Here is a 20,699-nt window from a genome sequence, read left to right as displayed (position 1 = left end):
AATTGGATTCTTACTTAGAAAATCACTCTCTGATGGACTGACTCATTCATCCATCAACGTTCAACCCAAACTGCTACACCTATTCACTTACGATTTTGGATATTATATCTTTACAAGAAATATTGCTGTTACATAAATAAATACAGCCTACGACATTTCGGAATATACAGGGTGAGGCACTTTAAAAAAACATAAGCAAGAATTATCCTCGAAATTTCTTTCCACGAGCTCACGTGCATGTATCAATTTTTATCCGAGCGAAAGGTATATGTAGAAACGTCAGCTGGGACGCGAGAGTGTACGCATGTATACGCGCCTTTGAAACCGGAAGAACAACCGGGACCAGGCGCGGTGAAAATATCGCATAAAACGAGCGATCGCTCCGTAGGCGACTGAAATGATTCGACAACAATGACGTGGACCGTAAATCAAACGAAACGCAGGACACCGACGTGCGCGTCGTCGTGTGCTTTTCGAGTGCATCGTGGTTGCCTCACGCGGGACTACGCGCACGTGTAATATAATCACCCGACGACCAAATGTTTGAAACAGCGAGCTTAAAACGGTACACACAGGTATAGAGCCGTAGACCATCCCCGTGGCCGTAGTACCTCGACTATATTGACCCTGACGCAAGCTTACCAAGTTTGCCCAATAACGTCCCTTCCACCGTGGTCGCTTCTCTGTTAATTTCATTCGCAGAGGATCGGGACACGTGGCGAGTCTCTCTCCTCTGCCGGCTAGATTCCGCCGATTTAACGGTCAATTTATCGGTAACCATTGATCGAGCGCGCCCGAATCGGTGAAACCGCCGCTGCCGTACGACCGTCGAAAATAAAAATAGAAATGTACGCTCCTCGCGACTAGAACGCGATGGCAACGCAATAAAGCGCTGTACAATAAACTAACGCGTCGCGTATTGACACAGAGCACTAGGTATCCCTTTTGCCAGCGGTATTACATCGTTGTGAGTCGCAATAACGACCTCGCGGCTTCGATTTTTGTTCGTTTGCTCGTTTGTTTGCATACTCGTTCGTTTGTTTGTTTGCTTGCTCGCTCGCTTGCTTATTTGCCTGCCGTTGTTTCCGCCTTTTCGATTGGTATCCTCGAAACTGACCGGTCGCCGTGCGTGAACCGAAAATGCGCGCCGGCCACGACCCTGTACCATCGAAATTCTTGCTGCTGGGGCAGGAATTTTCGGCGACGACCGTCTATTTGGCTGTTCCTTTTCTTCGGTGGCTGCGCCGATCGTATATAGCAAGGGTAGTTGCAGCCAGAACGGGAATCGGCTGATCGGATTACCGAAACTGTGAATAGAGCCTCGCGTTCTTTTGTTTGCCGAACGACTTTCTGTGTCGATTGAGTTACTCCACAGAGATTCTTTCTTCCCAGCCTTTTTAGTATTCGCAAGCGACTGTCGTTGATATAGTTTCCGGTGGTTTCTGTATTTTGTCAGGGCAACGATAAAAAGGATACTTTCTCGTTTTGTTATCGACGAACCTTTAGGCTAAGAGTCATTTCAGTACATATTTATTTCATTTGCAAAGGAGTAATTTAGTATAATTTGTCTTTTAATTTAGTATCGTTTGTAGATCTAAGCAAGTTATATGCATGGACAAAGCTTGTATAGTCATTCAAAACTTTCTTCCTTTCTTATACTAAATATGTACTTTGCCAAAAATTATATTAGCGTGACCACCTTTTGTTAGTAAGAAATTCCGGTGGCATCTGTGCAGCGAACTGTTGGATGCCATTGTAAGTACTACGTTGAGCATCGATAAATTTCTCAATGCTAACCACGCGAGTTAATCCGACCGAAATCCTGAAAAATATATCGCTGGCATTTGGCGATGTATAATTCGTGAAAATTGCGAATTACCGTTCGGATCTTTATAAACGATAAGCCGTCGCTTTTGTTTCGCTGAGAATCACGAATCGGAACGGGTGGCATAGGGAAAGGGTGGTTTCATATGTGCCGCTGGGAAGCGAGTTTGCAAATCGTCCCTTTTATCCGGAACTCGTAGAACAGATTTGTTCGCCTTCCCCATCGGAAGCCAGGCGTTGCTGCATACGCGATCGGGAGATAGCGAGATCATCCTCCGCTTGTTCTGCTGGATATAAAACTTTTTTTATCTCGACGTTCCCGCGATAAAATAGCGCGCCGCTTTTTCCCTTCGACGTTCTTTCATCTCGGGATTCAACTTTCGGAATTTCAAGCAGCCGCTAGCGCGCGCCCGTCGTAGCCGACGACTACGACGACCGTAAATCGTCTGGGAAATCATCCGAGATTATTATTGCGTTTTTGAAATCGCAACCACGCGGGAGCTTGCCGGATTTCGCGAGCTAATCAGCGGCGGTTCTTTGTTTGCGTTACGAGCGGGGATAAAGGCTAGTTTTATAGTAAGTTATTTAGGATGACGGATTAAAAGTTTCGTACTTGCGCAAAAGCTTGAATGTCATTTAAATTTTTAATCCAGATTAGGTAATTAAATTCTTTTCCTCTGTTTTCTGTTGCATGAGAAATTTTCTTCAATTTTCTATTAAAAATTCTTTACCTGAACATTGATGAAAATTCATTGTTATCAGTGCTTGTGTTCTACATTCAAGTGCACGTGCGTGAGCAATTTTTTATCAAACAATGGAACTGTAAATTCTCAGTGTTGATTGAAAGAGATGATTAATTTCATTTTTCTGGAGATTAAATTTCCACTAATTTCTTTTAATCTGATATCTATTTTTAAACACTGCGCAGGAATATTATTATAATTATTTAATTGGTAGAAAATAATGTTTCGTTTAATAAAATTACAATTATTTTCAGTACAATTGCATCGCTTAAACTTATTAGGTTTCTTGTTAATTCCTAAGTAATACGATTTAAAAGAAGATTTAATTAATAGCTCAGATATTACTTCTATTAATTAGTTCCAGCAAAAAATAAAAGAATAGAAATAAATATAAAGTTTCGATTAGAATCGCAGATTATTTATGTACTTTCGACTAACACTTAAAATCGCTGCGTTTATCTGTTGACTTAAAACTGTCACTGATATGTTGTAAATCAGTAGGATCTAGATCATAATGGCTCGAAACACTTATCTCAAAGCCACCGGAAGAATATGACGTAGATGCAACTTTTCAATATTTCCCCTTGAATATTATTGCGACACCTTATCGCATATAATCTTGATCGATATTTTAAATTCATCAAGTGAGATTAACTAAAAAGTATTCGTGAAAAATAATTTCCACACAAAAGGAAAGACGAAATCTTGAAGACTAGTCATGGTACTTAATTTTTCTTGAAAAATCAATGTAATCACGAGACGTTAAGTTCTATAATCTCAACTTTTCTAATCTGCGTGTAATCTATAACACGCCTTTCTAGACTGATAGTTTAAGTTCATTAAAGGAGATAAGTTAAAAATTATTCATAAGAAATATTCGAACATTATTTCGGATTGAAAAATCTGTACATATCTTGACGATTAATCCTAATATTTAATTTCTATTGAAAATTTATTTTATTATCACTAGGACTTGAATATTTCTAACTTGAGTGTATCAAAAGTTTGTAACACGCCTTTCTGGGAAAAGTTTCTCCGAAGTTCGACACCAGAGCGCGGAACGAAACAACGATTTCACGGCTCGTTTTATTAAACCCCGCACGCAAACCAGATAAACGAGGCGTTTACGATGAAATTCGTATGTAGTGAAGCACCGTTTTATCAGCGACAGATCAATCGTATCGTCGCGCACGGAGCTGTCCAAACATTTCCGTCATACTTTTATCGTACAATACTCGGAACGTTCAACGGCGATTGTTCAAATGTAGTTCAATAACTCGCTAACTATGTCACGTATCGGCGTCGGGACAAAAATGCGCGCCGGACGATCAATGCCGAACATCCTTGGACACGTGTCGTGCGATTTGCAAACGCTCGACGGGTCCGCGTCGTATTGTCTCGATCCGGGGGTGGAAAGTCGAGTCACGAAAGAAACGTATTTCGTCGGCCGCCGCGTCGCAAGGCGCTTTATTCGTGGCCACGTTATGAAGAGAATCCGGGATCCGACGCTCGATAATGGCCCGTGCCGATATCTCAGATTATATAGTTGCCTCCTCGACGCGGTCCCGTTCAGACGATCGCGATTGCGGCGTCGGATACGACAAGGCAAGTCGTGATACCGTCTCAACCGCGAACTGTTCTCCACGCCGCGCCATGACGGACGTTAAAGAGAAGACACCGAAGGTGAGTCGAAAGTTTCCGGAGGGCGGGTGGCGAACGGCGCGGTATGTTCGTGAGAAATTTGTTGGCCGCTGGACAACAGACTCGCGCGGTGACTGTCGGGTGTATGGACGACCGTCCGCTGGGATTCTCGATACAAATATCCCGATAAAATTCTGTCAACTAACCCGAACTCTGAGATGGCACTGTGGGAACGAGTGCATACACCCGAGTGTTACTCCGAAGGATTGCTTTTTCTGATGGCTGCCGGGGAAAATAATGCAGCGACAGACGGGAATTTGTCTGAAAACAACGCAGTTCTAGCACAGTGGCCGTAACTGTGGTTCACGCGAAGGACTTGAATATTTCTAACTTGAGTGTATCAAAAGTTTGTAACACGCCTTTCTGGGAAAAGTTTCTCCGAAGTTCGACACCAGAGCGCGGAACGAAACAACGATTTCACGGCTCGTTTTATTAAACCCCGCACGCAAACCAGATAAACGAGGCGTTTACGATGAAATTCGTATGTAGTGAAGCACCGTTTTATCAGCGACAGATCAATCGTATCGTCGCGCACGGAGCTGTCCAAACATTTCCGTCATACTTTTATCGTACAATACTCGGAACGTTCAACGGCGATTGTTCAAATGTAGTTCAATAACTCGCTAACTATGTCACGTATCGGCGTCGGGACAAAAATGCGCGCCGGACGATCAATGCCGAACATCCTTGGACACGTGTCGTGCGATTTGCAAACGCTCGACGGGTCCGCGTCGTATTGTCTCGATCCGGGGGTGGAAAGTCGAGTCACGAAAGAAACGTATTTCGTCGGCCGCCGCGTCGCAAGGCGCTTTATTCGTGGCCACGTTATGAAGAGAATCCGGGATCCGACGCTCGATAATGGCCCGTGCCGATATCTCAGATTATATAGTTGCCTCCTCGACGCGGTCCCGTTCAGACGATCGCGATTGCGGCGTCGGATACGACAAGGCAAGTCGTGATACCGTCTCAACCGCGAACTGTTCTCCACGCCGCGCCATGACGGACGTTAAAGAGAAGACACCGAAGGTGAGTCGAAAGTTTCCGGAGGGCGGGTGGCGAACGGCGCGGTATGTTCGTGAGAAATTTGTTGGCCGCTGGACAACAGACTCGCGCGGTGACTGTCGGGTGTATGGACGACCGTCCGCTGGGATTCTCGATACAAATATCCCGATAAAATTCTGTCAACTAACCCGAACTCTGAGATGGCACTGTGGGAACGAGTGCATACACCCGAGTGTTACTCCGAAGGATTGCTTTTTCTGATGGCTGCCGGGGAAAATAATGCAGCGACAGACGGGAATTTGTCTGAAAACAACGCAGTTCTAGCACAGTGGCCGTAACTGTGGTTCACGCGGAATTATAGTACCGTAGTTTCGCCTGTCCAAATACGCGTTTGTACTACTGATGGATAGTTGAGAAACTTTTCAAAATGTTTTATCTGATACTCATGTTAGACACTCGTGTATCATAACGGTTTATTATAATTAATATCGGACTGATAAACGTTTGATTATATTCACTTCAAGTTTTTTTATCATTAATTTGTGATAAACGTGATTAATTTTTAATTATATTTACTTCCAGTTTTATCATTATTAATTTGTGATAAACGTGATAGGCAACGAATTATGTAAATTCCTTCTATTTGTACGAATCGAATTTGTACATTGAATGTGCATCTTGACGCTCTGATAATGTTTCTGCGTAAAATACCAGCGCTTCGACAGATCTTATCTATACGTGGCTCGTTTGAGTAGATTAAATTGATTGAACTACATATCAATACTCGTGCCGTTAGGCTACAGATAAATTCACTCGACTCGTGCCAGTTCACTTAATCTAGTTACTTAAACATGCATTTTGCAGTCATTCATCGGAATTGTTTGCCTTGTTCTCACCTTGTCTGCTACCTTGTTTATATGTATTTATGATTAGATTGAAGATTCTGTGCATTTATCAAAGAATGGAATGAGTAAGATTATAAATAACAAATGTAACATATCAAAATGTATGAAATATGAAAAGCTGCATGCGTATCACAATATCGAAACAGTGAAAGTGATTTCTATCAAAAATTCTATCTATTTTTCAAACTGACATCATAAATATTCTATTTTGCATAAAAATCTCCAGTCTATGAATGTTCGATCTCTGAAACACGATTGATAGAGCAAGGACTATGCTATACATATTTTAATACTAAACTTACCATGGACGGTTCAAATGACTCTGTTTATATTCTTCTATAAAAAACTGAAATAAAACCTTGTGCTGTCATATTGTTTTTTAAAATTGTAACTATTATTTAACACGTTTGATGTCACGTGTATTATAAATGGTACATGAAGAAATATTTATTTAATGCGCTGAAACATCAAATGGCCTAAACGACAAGTTGGGGAAAAACGGCTTGGCATGGAACGTGTCAACTTGGTAACAAAATAAAGTACCAACATTAAATTGCACTCAAACGTAAAAAATATAGATTATAGTAGTGTGAAAAAAACTAGTAGGTTGTATCCAGTAGGATTTGTAAAATAATAGAAAAAGAAGTCAGTGAGCAGAAATTAGGACATTTATTATAATTTTTTAATCAATTCTGAAAATATCTAAAATTTCGTACAATGTTTTATTAATATTTACTAACTATTAAAATTTGAATGGTTTGCCATTGTTCTTATTTAAGAACTCACAGAATCTTGAATTCTTCTATAAATTTTTTCGGTAAACTTCGGCCTTCCCTGGATTTCATACATCTCACGCTTCCGATGGTAATTTGTATGATACAAATATGATGGTAAACCGTGTTATTGGCAGGCGAAGAAGATTTCTCTGGGAGTTGGCGGCGCCTTGGTGGAGCTGGCGCAGGAACCTGAACGGGGTAGCTGGGCCAACCCCCTCGAGTTTGTTCTATCCTGCATCGGGTATGCCGTTGGCATTGGCAATGTTTGGCGTTTCCCTTCCCTTGTATATCGTAATGGCGGTGGTACGTATGTGTTCACGGGCATGGTACACGCGTGCCCGTCCGCCGTGAGAGCGGCGAGTGTACGTATGTTATACGTAAGTACACACACGGACGGCGGAACACCTCCGGTACAGGAGAAAAACGTCTGCTCGGGTCTGGCTAAACAGACGGTCACGGGGGCCAGCAAACGAACTACTGGATTACGCGGAATGATTTATTCTCATGCGCGCGGTCGTTTTCGTGGAAAAAGGAGGATAGTCGGAAGAAAAACAGAGGATGGGTAAATAGAGAAAGAGGAGTAGTAGCCGGTCGGGCACCGGCGAGCTCGACACCGTGCACGTGCGTGGTCAACGTGACGAAGCGGTTAATTCGAATAATTAAGCGTAGTTTGGCAGCTCGTGACCGACCGTTCGGCAAATTTAATAAATCTTTCTGGCTGCGTGTGCGGTTATGCCTGTTGATACGGTTGCACCCTCTCTCGTTGGGTTTATTTGCGAAGCGCCGACTGGGAGAAAGAGAACGGCTGAACATATATGCGAGAGAGAGAGAGAGAGAGAGAGAGAGAGAGAGAGAGAGAACGGTTCAAATGACTCTGTTTATATTCTTCTATAAAAAACTGAAATAAAACCTTGTGCTGTCATATTGTTTTTTAAAATTGTAACTATTATTTAACACGTTTGATGTCACGTGTATTATAAATGGTACATGAAGAAATATTTATTTAATGCGCTGAAACATCAAATGGCCTAAACGACAAGTTGGGGAAAAACGGCTTGGCATGGAACGTGTCAACTTGGTAACAAAATAAAGTACCAACATTAAATTGCACTCAAACGTAAAAAATATAGATTATAGTAGTGTGAAAAAAACTAGTAGGTTGTATCCAGTAGGATTTGTAAAATAATAGAAAAAGAAGTCAGTGAGCAGAAATTAGGACATTTATTATAATTTTTTAATCAATTCTGAAAATATCTAAAATTTCGTACAATGTTTTATTAATATTTACTAACTATTAAAATTTGAATGGTTTGCCATTGTTCTTATTTAAGAACTCACAGAATCTTGAATTCTTCTATAAATTTTTTCGGTAAACTTCGGCCTTCCCTGGATTTCATACATCTCACGCTTCCGATGGTAATTTGTATGATACAAATATGATGGTAAACCGTGTTATTGGCAGGCGAAGAAGATTTCTCTGGGAGTTGGCGGCGCCTTGGTGGAGCTGGCGCAGGAACCTGAACGGGGTAGCTGGGCCAACCCCCTCGAGTTTGTTCTATCCTGCATCGGGTATGCCGTTGGCATTGGCAATGTTTGGCGTTTCCCTTCCCTTGTATATCGTAATGGCGGTGGTACGTATGTGTTCACGGGCATGGTACACGCGTGCCCGTCCGCCGTGAGAGCGGCGAGTGTACGTATGTTATACGTAAGTACACACACGGACGGCGGAACACCTCCGGTACAGGAGAAAAACGTCTGCTCGGGTCTGGCTAAACAGACGGTCACGGGGGCCAGCAAACGAACTACTGGATTACGCGGAATGATTTATTCTCATGCGCGCGGTCGTTTTCGTGGAAAAAGGAGGATAGTCGGAAGAAAAACAGAGGATGGGTAAATAGAGAAAGAGGAGTAGTAGCCGGTCGGGCACCGGCGAGCTCGACACCGTGCACGTGCGTGGTCAACGTGACGAAGCGGTTAATTCGAATAATTAAGCGTAGTTTGGCAGCTCGTGACCGACCGTTCGGCAAATTTAATAAATCTTTCTGGCTGCGTGTGCGGTTATGCCTGTTGATACGGTTGCACCCTCTCTCGTTGGGTTTATTTGCGAAGCGCCGACTGGGAGAAAGAGAACGGCTGAACATATATGCGAGAGAGAGAGAGAGAGAGAGAGAGAGAGAGAGAGAGAGAAAAAGGGGCAGTGGGAGAGGGAGAGATAGACTGGCCGGGTATTCTGAACACTTGGCTTTTAATTATTCTATTTTACTTCCACTCTCGGCGTTTTGTTCTTTTCTGTTTACGCGGCCTCGGCTCTTGATTGTTTCCCCGGCCGACCGCTTCTAATGAAAGATGGCTAAACAGAAAAGAGTGGCCGGACGTTTTTAATCTTTTTGCTGTGACGCGGTGTTCCGTTGTGTTAATCGGACTGCCAGGCTCGATAAGTTTTAATTACTGTCCACCCGAGAGATACAGTGTATCGGTTCGACGTTCTCACGTTGTTAACAAATATTAGGGGAGGAAACGAGGTCAAGAACGGTTTGCCGTTTGTTGGACTGCAAATAATGTTTATCGACTGTTTTGTAACAACTGGACTGCGGATATTCGTGCATTTATGGGATGTTTCAGTAATTTGAAGGGACAAAGTATGCAGTAATGCGTAAATAAATACAAAATATTAAAAGTAAAATATAATTTATAATATTTAAAGGAGAAAACAAATGATTAGTTAATTTTATTTATACATAGAAATTTAAACATCTGCAGTCTAATTATATATCTCTTTTCTTTTTACAAATATCACTGCGAAGATCTTTTCTAATTACGTCAAACTAATAGCAATCAATAATATACAGAGTAGTTCAATTGATATTTGCAACTTTCGTCGTTATTCTTATAAGTAGCAAAGAATATTTATACATAATGATGGATAGTTTCGAGAGAGGTGCATTTTAATATTGCGAGCTATTCTGCATACGTAATAGAGATACGAACGTTATCAACACTTCATAAATAGGGTTGTATAATTTTCTCTGCATCGATCGATGAAGCTTTATATTCTCTACAAAAAGTATTAACCTATTAATATCGAAAATAAATTAATTAAGAAGAAAAATGAATCATTCGATATTCATTGTACAATCTAGTAAAAATATATTTGAACTTGTTAAAATACAATGATAAATTCATTTAATGCTTCGTGTCATTTAATGAATTTATCCTTGTATTTTGACAAACATATTTTCCACGAGAAACGTATTTTAATTTGTCAAAACACGAGGATAAATTCATTTAATCCGTACGGAATACGTTTTGATAAAACGTTATTGTATATCGTGTATCATACTTCTTACTGACTACCCTGTACATTCCATAATTTATTGAACAATTTTTTAAATAGTTATGTCAGCGACTATTGACTGTCGGATATAGACTAAATCATCTCCTGGTTTTATTTTCAGGTGCGTTCTTAATTCCCTTCGTCCTGATGTTAATAACGATGGGATTGCCAATATTCTTCTTGGAGTTGGCAGTCGGACAGTATTCCGGACTTGGCCCTAACGAGGCATTTACGCGTATGGCACCGGCACTTCAGGGCCTCGGTTATTGCACCCTGGTCGTCATTTTGTTCGTAATGGTCTATTACATGGTGATCGTCGCCTGGACACTCTTCTACACGTTCGTCTCGTTCATGCCGAAGCTTGCCTGGGCCTATTGTGACAACGATTTCAACACGAACAGTAAGCACGCCGATGAAATAACAAACGATGGTTACCCCCCCTCGGACCCTTGTATATTTCACAAAACGCAGTGCTTCCTCCACGGTGCGGTGCGCCGAGTTCGACTTGTTATTTAGCGTAACGTAGCGTAACGTAGCGTAACCGCGCCGCGGCCGGCTATTTTATAGTCGCCATAAAGCCCGAAGAGGTCGTAGAACCGTTTTAAACGATAGAATGACGAAGCGCTCCCTCCTTTGGAATTCAATTTATCCACTCCGTCGGACGGAAACGCATAATGCGAGAAAATATTCTGCAATTTTTTAAGTAATAGTAAAAACAGTGTTAGCGATCGCATCACAGTATCTTTGAATCTGGAGCTCCTTCCACACACTTTCACATTTACTCTAATCTGGATTCTACAATCTTTGTTCTCGTTGGATCGATTCTTACATTATCACAGGCTTCCGCGGAGATGAAATTCAACAATCGATCTCCGTAATTAGCGTAGTAGGGATGGCACGCGCTTGGTTATCTCTTAATTTCCTTGCAGAACCTTTGCAGAATATATAACGTACCTTTGTACGGTTACTATTTAATATGAAGAAAATGTTGGTTTATTAAAATAAATCGAAGGACGTAATTGTAGGCAACGTGAATCTGCATGAAACATGTATAACGTCGAGTGAAGAGGGGTTAAACGCGAGGTATCCGGATGTACAGGATGCAATAAACGCGCGCTCGGTAATATTCGAAGATGCTTGTCGGAACAACTTTTCATACCTCAGCGAACAAGCCAGCTTCTTCAGCCGCTTATTGTCGCACCTTACACGTTGTCGTTAGAACCGAGGGATGAACGTGCGCGTTTCGCGGTCGCGTCATAAGGGAATGCTTGAAACCAGAAATCCTCTGCAGAACGAAGTATCTCTCTAAAATAAACGCCGGTAGAACAACAATGCGCCGCTGTAATTAGTGGAGGTCTCTCGGCGACCGTAACAAAGCACCTTGCCGGATATACGCGCGCGTATATGCATACGTGTGTCTGTTACCTTGGTGCACCCGCGGTTATCGCGCGTAATATCGAATCTACGATGCGTCGTATCCCGTAAACGACGGCCATTCCGTTTCAATCAGCGATAACTTTTAGGACGGCTCTACGTTTGCTTCCTAATTATCGCATAAACGGTATTGGATATCTGTGTATATATTTGCGAAACCGTAACGTTGGCAGATTGTTACAGTGGTCTGCAAGAGATCGAGTGTCAGGCGGAGGATCCGGAAACGATATTTTACAACAAGACTTGCATATTGGCCAAGAAAGTCTGCGAGAGCTTCGGTTTTCTCGATGGCAACGTTACCCACTGCATCGATCACGACGGGGTGGTACCTCTGCAACCTACGAGGGTTCTGTCTTCGGAGGAATATTTCAAGTATGTGCATACCAACCGTATTCGTTGTTTAATAAGCAGACAATCGGTGAATAATATGAGTCGTCTAGTTTTAAACTAAGAGCATCACTTTTATTCGAGGATTGGAAAAATTATGGAACTTTTACATGGATTTCAATACCTCATTAGAATTTATAAAAAGAGATTGCACTTATGCTTCTATGTGAACTAAAGTATAATTATTCGTTCTTATGTTTACTGAAAAATTAATCCATGAATTGATTTAAAATATTGCAGGTAGCTTTTTAATAGTAATAGGAATCTATTATAACAAATTCAACATGCTAGCATTGTTTAAGTATATAGTCAATACATCCTTAATTTAATTTCTTATAGTAAAGTAACGTGCGGTAAATTTTTTGCTGCTACATTGGTGGGCGAAATAAGAGAAAAAGAGTTCGCGGTTTCGAGTGAAGGAGTCTCGCGGTGATTCAAAGTTATAGACGTCGGTCAAAGTGATCGTTGTATCGAACTCGAAGGGTCAATTCCGCAACCGAGGACCAAACTAAGCTCTTTATGAAGTAATATCAAAGAAGGAGTATACTATATACCTCCCCATTGATCGTAAAGTACATGAAGCAATTTATTAGAGAAATTCTTTTAAATCGGCAAAGGATTATTTCTATCGATTTAAGAAACTGGTAGTCATTTCATCAACTATTTCACAGTAGGCAAAATTCGTTTCAGCTTTAAAACAGAATAGAACTACGTGTAAAACGTCGGCTTCGCGATTTCTATGATCGTTTCTCCGGCGCGGGATAAAGGCTTTCCAAATGACACCGTTAAAACAAATTCGTAGTCGCGCGTTTATCCCGGGATTTTTATACGAAACGATTTACTTCACGCCACGTCGCGTCGCGTCGCCCCTCGATCGGATAACAAGTCCCGGCTTCCATTCCTCTATAAGCAAGAAAATCGCGAAGAAAGGTAAAACGTGTAATCGTGATCGGATATTATCGTTGATCGAATCCAGCGACTACGTGCTGGGTCTGCGCGGAGCCACGTGGGAACATTTCGGAGGCATAAGATGGGAATTGTTAGGATGTCTCACCCTCGCCTGGATAATCTGCTACTTGTGCCTGATGCGTGGTGTCCAGTCCATCGGGAAAGTCGTCTACTTCACTGCTCTCTTCCCTTACGTCATGCTCACGGCGTTGCTCATACGAGGTAAAACAAAAATACTTTCCATACGTAATAGAAATTGTTGTTATTATACCTTTCATGTTTCACACATTATATGAATTCTCTATGTACGCATCTTCCCATATCGAATTTTACTATGAATGCATAAAATCTGCAGTCTATTTATTAATTCTGATTTGACAGGCAGAGAAATTGGACAATAAACCTTCAGCGAATTAAAGAGTGAATTAACGAAGTCTGTGAAAGCAACCAACGAAAAACTGTTGCAAATTTCACGACTAAAATACAATTATTAATTTATAAACGCTTCGAACGAGAGTATGGAAATTTTTTTACATCCGCACGAGTAGATTGATTTGTATTTTTAATAACGATCTGTAAATTTGCAAACTAAATTGCACAGTTAGTATGAACAATAAAATTGAGGCATTACTGATAATAATACAATGCGCAACTGGCGAATTAATAGTCGTAACGTATCGAGCGATTAAATCATTTGTAACACATATATACATACAAATGTTATCATTTGTAACTGTGAGTCAGGCGGCGAAACGCAACCCGTCATTATTTATGCCGAACTCTAATTAATTCGAATTCTCCGGTCGACTCTGAAACCTCGCCACGCGAACGTGCAGCGCACAAACGAAAATCACCAGCTGTCTGCGGTAGATCATTTTCGCGTATTTATGGCAGTTTATAACGCGTATCCCGTCAAGAAAGAGCGAGTCCAAACGTGTAATTTTATAAGAGACGCGTGTGACATAACTATATGGTACCGCGGACTCGTGCCGAGATCGCGAGATCCGTGCGGCGTGGAATTTTCACGTTAACGTCCCTTGTTTCGCTAATGATCGGTAATTTATTTAAATATAGTTCTTCCAGTTCAGACGGAAGTCACACGGAAAAAACGTAAAACACGGCTATTACCAAAAACTCGTAAAAGTTTTGCTGTACTTGTTTAGATGTACGACGCGTCTGACTACATAGTCTCCTATTTCACTTACGCTTCGCTCGCTCCACTTGCCAGTGTAATTGTAGTCCTTTAAAAAAGCTGTTGGGTGTGCAGATATAATGTACACATTTTTTAATTGGATTTAACGTTACTAAAAATTATAAGAAATATTTCTTTTGAACAATTCACTATTTTAATATTTATTTTATACACTGTACGTTTTGCTCACTTCGCGTGCAAATATAATTTTACTTTAATTTTTCTGTTTGTCTTTTTTTAATTGGATTTAACGTTATTAACAATTGCCAAGAATATTTCTGTTGAACAATTTATTACTCTCACAATTACTTCGTGAAACAATGAATTAATGGTAATGACGTTCGTGTAAATGAAATCGCTGATGCAGGTGTCACATTGGAGGGTGCTGGTGACGGTTCCCTTTGGTTCATTACTCCAAAATGGTCGACGCTGGAATCTACGGGAGTCTGGGCGGACGCCGCGTCTCAAGTTTTCTATTCACTCGGCATCGGTTGTGGATCCCTCATCACTCTATCGAGCTACAGTAACTTCAATAATAACTGTCACAGGTATCGCATAATTAAGGTTCATTAACAGTTTCATACGAAACGTTCGTTTGCTGAAAAACGAAATATTTTTTGGTGTACATTGAATTAAAGCCACCCACCCACCTTCCTTCCTTTGACGTTACGTAATGATTACAAAATCGTATAATATTTTTTTCGTCGAGAGATCCGAACACGCTTTTCAGCAAATTTTAATTAGAAGTCGTCCATGAAGAAAAAAAAGCGGACGCGAGATAGCTGACGAATAAGCACGAGAGGATCATGTTAATCTATTCGTCCTCCTATCAAATTGCTATTAGCGATCCACTAAAATTTCGACGTCACCCAATTAAAATCTTTCTGCCGATTAATATTCCTCATCCGATTAAATGTCGTCGACAGGTATAACGCGTTTCCCGTCCGCGTAGATTTCCAGCTTATGCCCGCTCGCACCGGCGACTTCGCCCTCCTCTCCCTCGGTCCGAGTCGTGCCCGCGAGGGCATCTCAAAGGGCGGAATCCTGTGTTTGCACGAACGAATTAACCACGCCGAGTTTCTAATAATGTAATTCGCCGCGTAACGCTTAAACTAGAGCTTCCGGGCTTACCGAGGTATTTTCGACGGCGCTCGGATCCGAATAACCCGGCTCAAAGCGTTTGTTAGGTACCTATTTCATTTCGGCGCGACTCGCCGATCGTAAGGCGAATCAAGCCGGGCTGCGTCTCGGAAACGAGAGAACACGCCCCACCGTTCACGTGCTCGAAATATTGCTCCAAGTCGTAATTAGCATGATTATCAGACGCTGAAGTTACCATCTGACCGGCGGATACGATTCGCAGCACGTTGCATCGCGTATATAAATTATACGTATGTATTACTGCCGCGCAAGTCGAATTAGTAAGCGGTTATATTGTAGTTATACGCGCAACCCGTTACCCCGCGTGCCATTTGCTTGAATGTATTTTACCGCCGATCGTTTATGGTCCCTCCGTTTTATCACGTAACTGCCGCGTTTTGTCTCCTCTACGTTTTATATTTTTGATCAATCATAAGCTAAACATCAAATCGGCGCATTGAATCGTCGTTCTTTAAAAATCTTGTCTGAAATGATTGAAAATGATTTTGATTATGTACCAAATTTTATCAAGATCTGATTTTTAATTCTATTAATAATATAACTGCCTTACGACATCACAGTTTTATTAAAATATATTGCAATACAATTGTTGACTAATATTAATATTACATTATTCTTTATTATTAGCAAATTAATACTAAAATATTTCTTTTATTCATTATTTTATTTTTTCTTCATAAAAATGGATAACATTGATAATATATGAATTTCTTTCAGAGACGCGATTTTCGTGACTTTCGCGAATCTGGGCACATCGATTTTTGCTGGTTTCGTAATCTTCTCGATCATGGGATTCCTAGCCGTCCAAATGGATGTGCCAGTCGACGAAGTAATCAAAAGTGGGGCAGGCTTGGCTTTCGTCGCGTACCCGGAAGCCGTGGTGCGGATGCCAGCTCCGAACGTATGGGCCGTGCTGTTCTTCGTGATGCTCTTCATCCTCGGCATCGGTAGCCAAGTAAGTATATCAAACATTAGAACGTGACACGGTGGCGTAACGAAATGACGCCCTTTGAGTTTCGCGAGTACTCGAAGGAAATAGAGAGGAATGTACAGCGCGAGTCGATTCGTAGTTACGTAGGTAAGAAGTAAAAAGAATGTAGGTAGAGGTAGCGTGAAAAAGGCACGAGAAAGGGCGAGAGCGTGAGCAATGAAAGAGAACGAAGGGGGAGGACGTGGGCAGGGGAGCGTGAAGGCTTTTGAAAATGAAAGGCATCGTATTTCCATGTTGTTTAAAGTTTAAAGTACAGGCTTGTTTTATGCAACGGGTGTTGGCCGATGCGTGAGTCGGAGAAAGCGCATGAAATTTTTTCGTCCTACCGAATCGGGGCTAAGAAGGCGGCTATTCAAATCCCTGGAGACCTAGAACGGCCGCGCCTCCGCCGGTCGGCGCGTTCGTCAAAAGGGCTGCGGGCGAAAATGTGCTCGCAAGTAGCCAGACGATCGTGCCGTGTTACTTTTGCATTGCCTCTCGTCTCGCTGCCTCCGGGCTCGTATATCATGGAAAGAGTTATGGTTTGCCGTCCCAGTGAAATCCACACCTCGCTTCTCGTCCCCTGTCTTGCCCACCTTTTTTCTTCGAATGAGAGAGCGTGGGAAGGTAAACGAGCAAGACGGGGAGAAGAAGGTCGCGACGGTATGACAGGGACAGAGACCAGGGAAAGGGAACGAAAGAGCCTTTGTTTTCCACATGCCATCCCCCCTGTCCCTCTCTGCAGTCTCCGCGTTGAAGGGTAATTAAGACGGACGGCGTTAAAAAAAAAGAGAGTAAAGAAAGAAAGAAAGAGAGAGAAAAAAAGGCAGGGACGAGAAAGAACGGGGTGGAAAATAGGGGGGCGGGAGGTAGGTTGGGTTCGGTGCAGAAGAAAAAAACCAGGTGGGAATGTAAAAACGGAGAAAGGGTAACGAGAATCCCCGGCGGGTGAACATCGAATCCCCGAGTATAACACGGTAGTCGGTCGTTGCTTTTTACGATACACAGTTCGCAGGCGTGCAGGCGATAAACACCGCCATATTGGACGTCCGACCAGATTTACGAAAATACGAGAGTTACGTAGTGCTGGGGATATGCGTCACTTGCTGGCTCCTCGCTATACCGATGGTGTTCGACGGCGGTATTTACCTATTCACTCTGATGGACTGGAACACCGCTTCTTGGGCGATACTATTGATCGGCATCGCCGAGGTCGGCGTGGTAGCCTGGTGCTACGGGTGCAACAAATTCCTGCGTAACATAGCCGAAATGCAAATGCGGTTCAACCTTTTGCTGCGCGGCTACTGGTGGCTCAGCTGGGTCGTGCTAGCGCCTATCACTTGTCTGGTGAGTGCATCGCAATCGTAAACCCTTCTGTCCGTGTCTTGACAAGTTGCCCTGTTTCCGTCTGCCGTGGGATCTTCGGGACGCGGCCCCGACGAACTATGCTGAAGTTATTCGACGGTAATTAACCCGATAGATATCGAACTCGTTCCACGGACAGCGGACAGCAACGCGAGGGCATTTTGCCTCCGTGTAAATGCGAGTTGCTGGCGTGAAATGTCGGATACGTTCCCGTTCAAGAGTTTCAACTTCCGGCTATTAGAGGGAAGTGATTTCCACTTGAATTCTAACGTGATCTGTACGAATCATTAAAAAAACATTAGTTCACCCCGAAGATCCCTAATACGCGATTGTACGTATTTCATTTATCAACGGCCAATTAAACGCGTTAAACGATATTATATTACAGACGTTCTTAACACCGAAAACGATTATATCGAATATTCTATAATTCGATACTGTCTGACTTTCATCTACGTTACGACACCTCTTCGATTCTTGCGTACAAATAATCAGCTTCCACCCCTGTGAAAGTTGTGTCTGCAATCATACAAATCATTCGGACGATTAAACAAATGCGACCCCACGGTCACGGTAGCGAGTTCGTTTGCTCGGTTCGCGGCATTCACCCTCTTTTTCCAGGCGTGTACCTCATAGTTAAGACGTTAATCCGTTCTCCTACCAAGGGTTGCCTTCGCTGACGGTATTATCGTGGTTTTGCTCCTCGGGCCGCAAGCATTTAGCGCGACGCTTGTGTCCCATTATTGATTTTCCGTTTATTCCCGAGTCTTCCTCCTTCTGTAGTCGTACATTTTTCTCATCTCCTTTTTCGCCGGATCGCGTCCGCCCTCCTTCCGCGCCTCGTTTAGTAAATGACCTCGGTCCTCGTGCGCGTTAAGAAAAAAAAAAGAAGAAAATACGCAGCCTAAATAATTATGTTCCGTTGCGGCCACTTCATCGTTAACAAACGCGAATCCGCGGGGAGTGTCCGTGGATTGCCAGAGCGAGCGGAAGCCGAGGGGTGGGAAACACGACGACGAGCGTAATGATCGTTCTCTCGAGTCGACTCCCGCGTATTTTCATCATTATCGCTGCTGTTCTGAGCCTCGGTAAAGATTCCAAAGATCCCATTCTGACACGCTCTTCGATCGATTTCCACTCTCGTCTCGAGACCCCTCGGATCTCCGTATTTCTGGGTCAACTTGATCGATCGGATATGTTATTAAATCTGACGTTCTCATCGCGCGATTTGATTCAGGTGACGGGCACTCCCTTTGTCAATTTTTGACACAACTTATTTTCTATCGTATTATTCGTCCTTTCCCGGAATCCCGGTTCTAAATGCGTGGTATAAGTGTAAAACCAAGTATTCACTGGCACAGTTTCCCGCAAGTAGCCGCATTGTATTTTCTTACTGCTCGCAATGTCATAAAGAATGTACAATGTTTGTTCCCGTGTTCCTCCCACATCTTGCCAGTATAACTCGATTACACTCAACCGGGAGTGTTATGCAACAGACAGATTTTCCTTTTTCCTCTTGGCCACATTAAATTCGCTCGCGAAACCTTTTTAGAAAGGAGGCAAAGAAAAGATTACGTACGTACTACGTAGCTCTTTTTATGCATTTTAACAGTGAAACGTAACGCGCGATCGTAACTTTGGAAAGAATGCGGTTATAGATTCGCGGTTCAGCATTAATTCTCTCGGGCAGTAAAAGCAACCATTTTTTTTTCGTCTCTGTTCGTGACGGTAAATGTAAAATTACGCTATGTACGGTTCCTATTACGGGGAACGCGTGAAATATGTAATGCCGGATCTAAGGAAAGGTCGTTTTAACGAGACACGGTCATTCCTTTACGACCCTTCCATGTTCCCTTTGCAGGATTACTCATGTAACTTTTATTACGTGATAAGATCATGCCTCTTTGAATTCTCAGAACGATGTTCAAGATACTGATAATAATAATAATGTTATATAAATAGAACATGTTTTAAAAAAAATTATGTAAGTTTTTTTATTTACATTGCAATGAAATCGTAAATGTAAATCGTATAGTATTAATAATAGAAACAATACATAATAAAATAAATTCCATCTAACAGGTACGAGTATTAATCTATTTTTTTCTTTTTTATAAAATTATAGATGATTTGTATGAAAACATATGTTGCGAACCTTCAAAAAGATTAGGTCTGTTCTAGTTATTTGAATGACGAATTACGTTTTTGAAACAATTTCTAGCTGACGTTTCAGCTACGGTGATCATCGTCTATGTTGTTTTTGCTAAAAACGGTTTCGAGAGGGAACATTCCGCGAGATAACGTCACCCTGGGACGTCGCCTCGTACCATTATATCGTTGGATGTGTACACTTCCATACGCAAATACCTGTACTCGAGATCAGTTTTTCCCGGTGGCCGAAGCTCGCGCGAAGGCAAAACGAGTTCCTGTCACATACCATTTTGCCGATGGTAAATCGCGGCGGGTTAAATGATTACGCGGATCAAGCACCGTTGATTATTGGGTCCGGGCTACGGACCGATCCGAGAACGAGCAATCGAATCGATAACTTATATTCCATCACGAGCACCAAATCGAATTGATCATCGGAAAAAGAACGAGCCACTCGCGTCCACGTTTTCCTTTTCCCTGGGAATACAACGGGAACGACAGGACCCGGCTTTGTTTCCCAACCAATCGACCGCGATCTCCGTTGAGTTATCGTCGTTCTCCGATAACTCGACCACCCGCGCTCCGAGCATCGGCTATATTTTGTATAAACTTCACTTATGACTTTCGTATTCCTAGTTGAACTCGTAGAGAATCAATATCGTCGGAAATACTCGTTATTTCTCATTAGATTACTCACATTTGGCTGTGTATACATATATAAACGTTCTTTGATACGTACAATATTAACGACGAAAATTGAGATGGGTATCTGGCGAATCATCCTGTATATGTATTATAAATATTAT

At 42.2% G+C, this 20,699-nt stretch overlaps 1 protein-coding gene across 1 annotated transcript in view; it reads left to right on the top strand.

The window, feature by feature from the left end:
• The first annotated feature begins 5,221 nt into the window (after positions 1 to 5,221).
• LOC108631847 (sodium- and chloride-dependent glycine transporter 2) overlaps positions 5,222 to 20,699 on the top strand; it is a 21,717-nt gene continuing 6,239 nt past the window's right edge. Inside the window, exons 1-8 of the mRNA XM_018036015.2 lie at positions 5,222 to 5,294; positions 7,086 to 7,254; positions 10,407 to 10,685; positions 11,893 to 12,091; positions 13,083 to 13,276; positions 14,614 to 14,794; positions 16,125 to 16,362; positions 17,386 to 17,724. Of these exons, the coding sequence (XP_017891504.2) occupies positions 5,265 to 5,294; positions 7,086 to 7,254; positions 10,407 to 10,685; positions 11,893 to 12,091; positions 13,083 to 13,276; positions 14,614 to 14,794; positions 16,125 to 16,362; positions 17,386 to 17,724 (1,629 nt within the window). The 5' untranslated portion in view covers positions 5,222 to 5,264. The remainder of the gene's footprint in view (positions 5,295 to 7,085; positions 7,255 to 10,406; positions 10,686 to 11,892; positions 12,092 to 13,082; positions 13,277 to 14,613; positions 14,795 to 16,124; positions 16,363 to 17,385; positions 17,725 to 20,699) is intronic.

Source organism: Ceratina calcarata, unplaced genomic scaffold (genome assembly GCF_001652005.2).
Source record: "Ceratina calcarata isolate Rehan_Ccalc_2016 unplaced genomic scaffold, ASM165200v1 scaffold97.2, whole genome shotgun sequence".
Lineage (NCBI taxonomy): Eukaryota > Metazoa > Arthropoda > Insecta > Hymenoptera > Apidae > Ceratina > Ceratina calcarata.
Note: the sequence above shows the minus strand (reverse complement) of the source record. Positions and strands in the feature narration are given on the sequence as shown.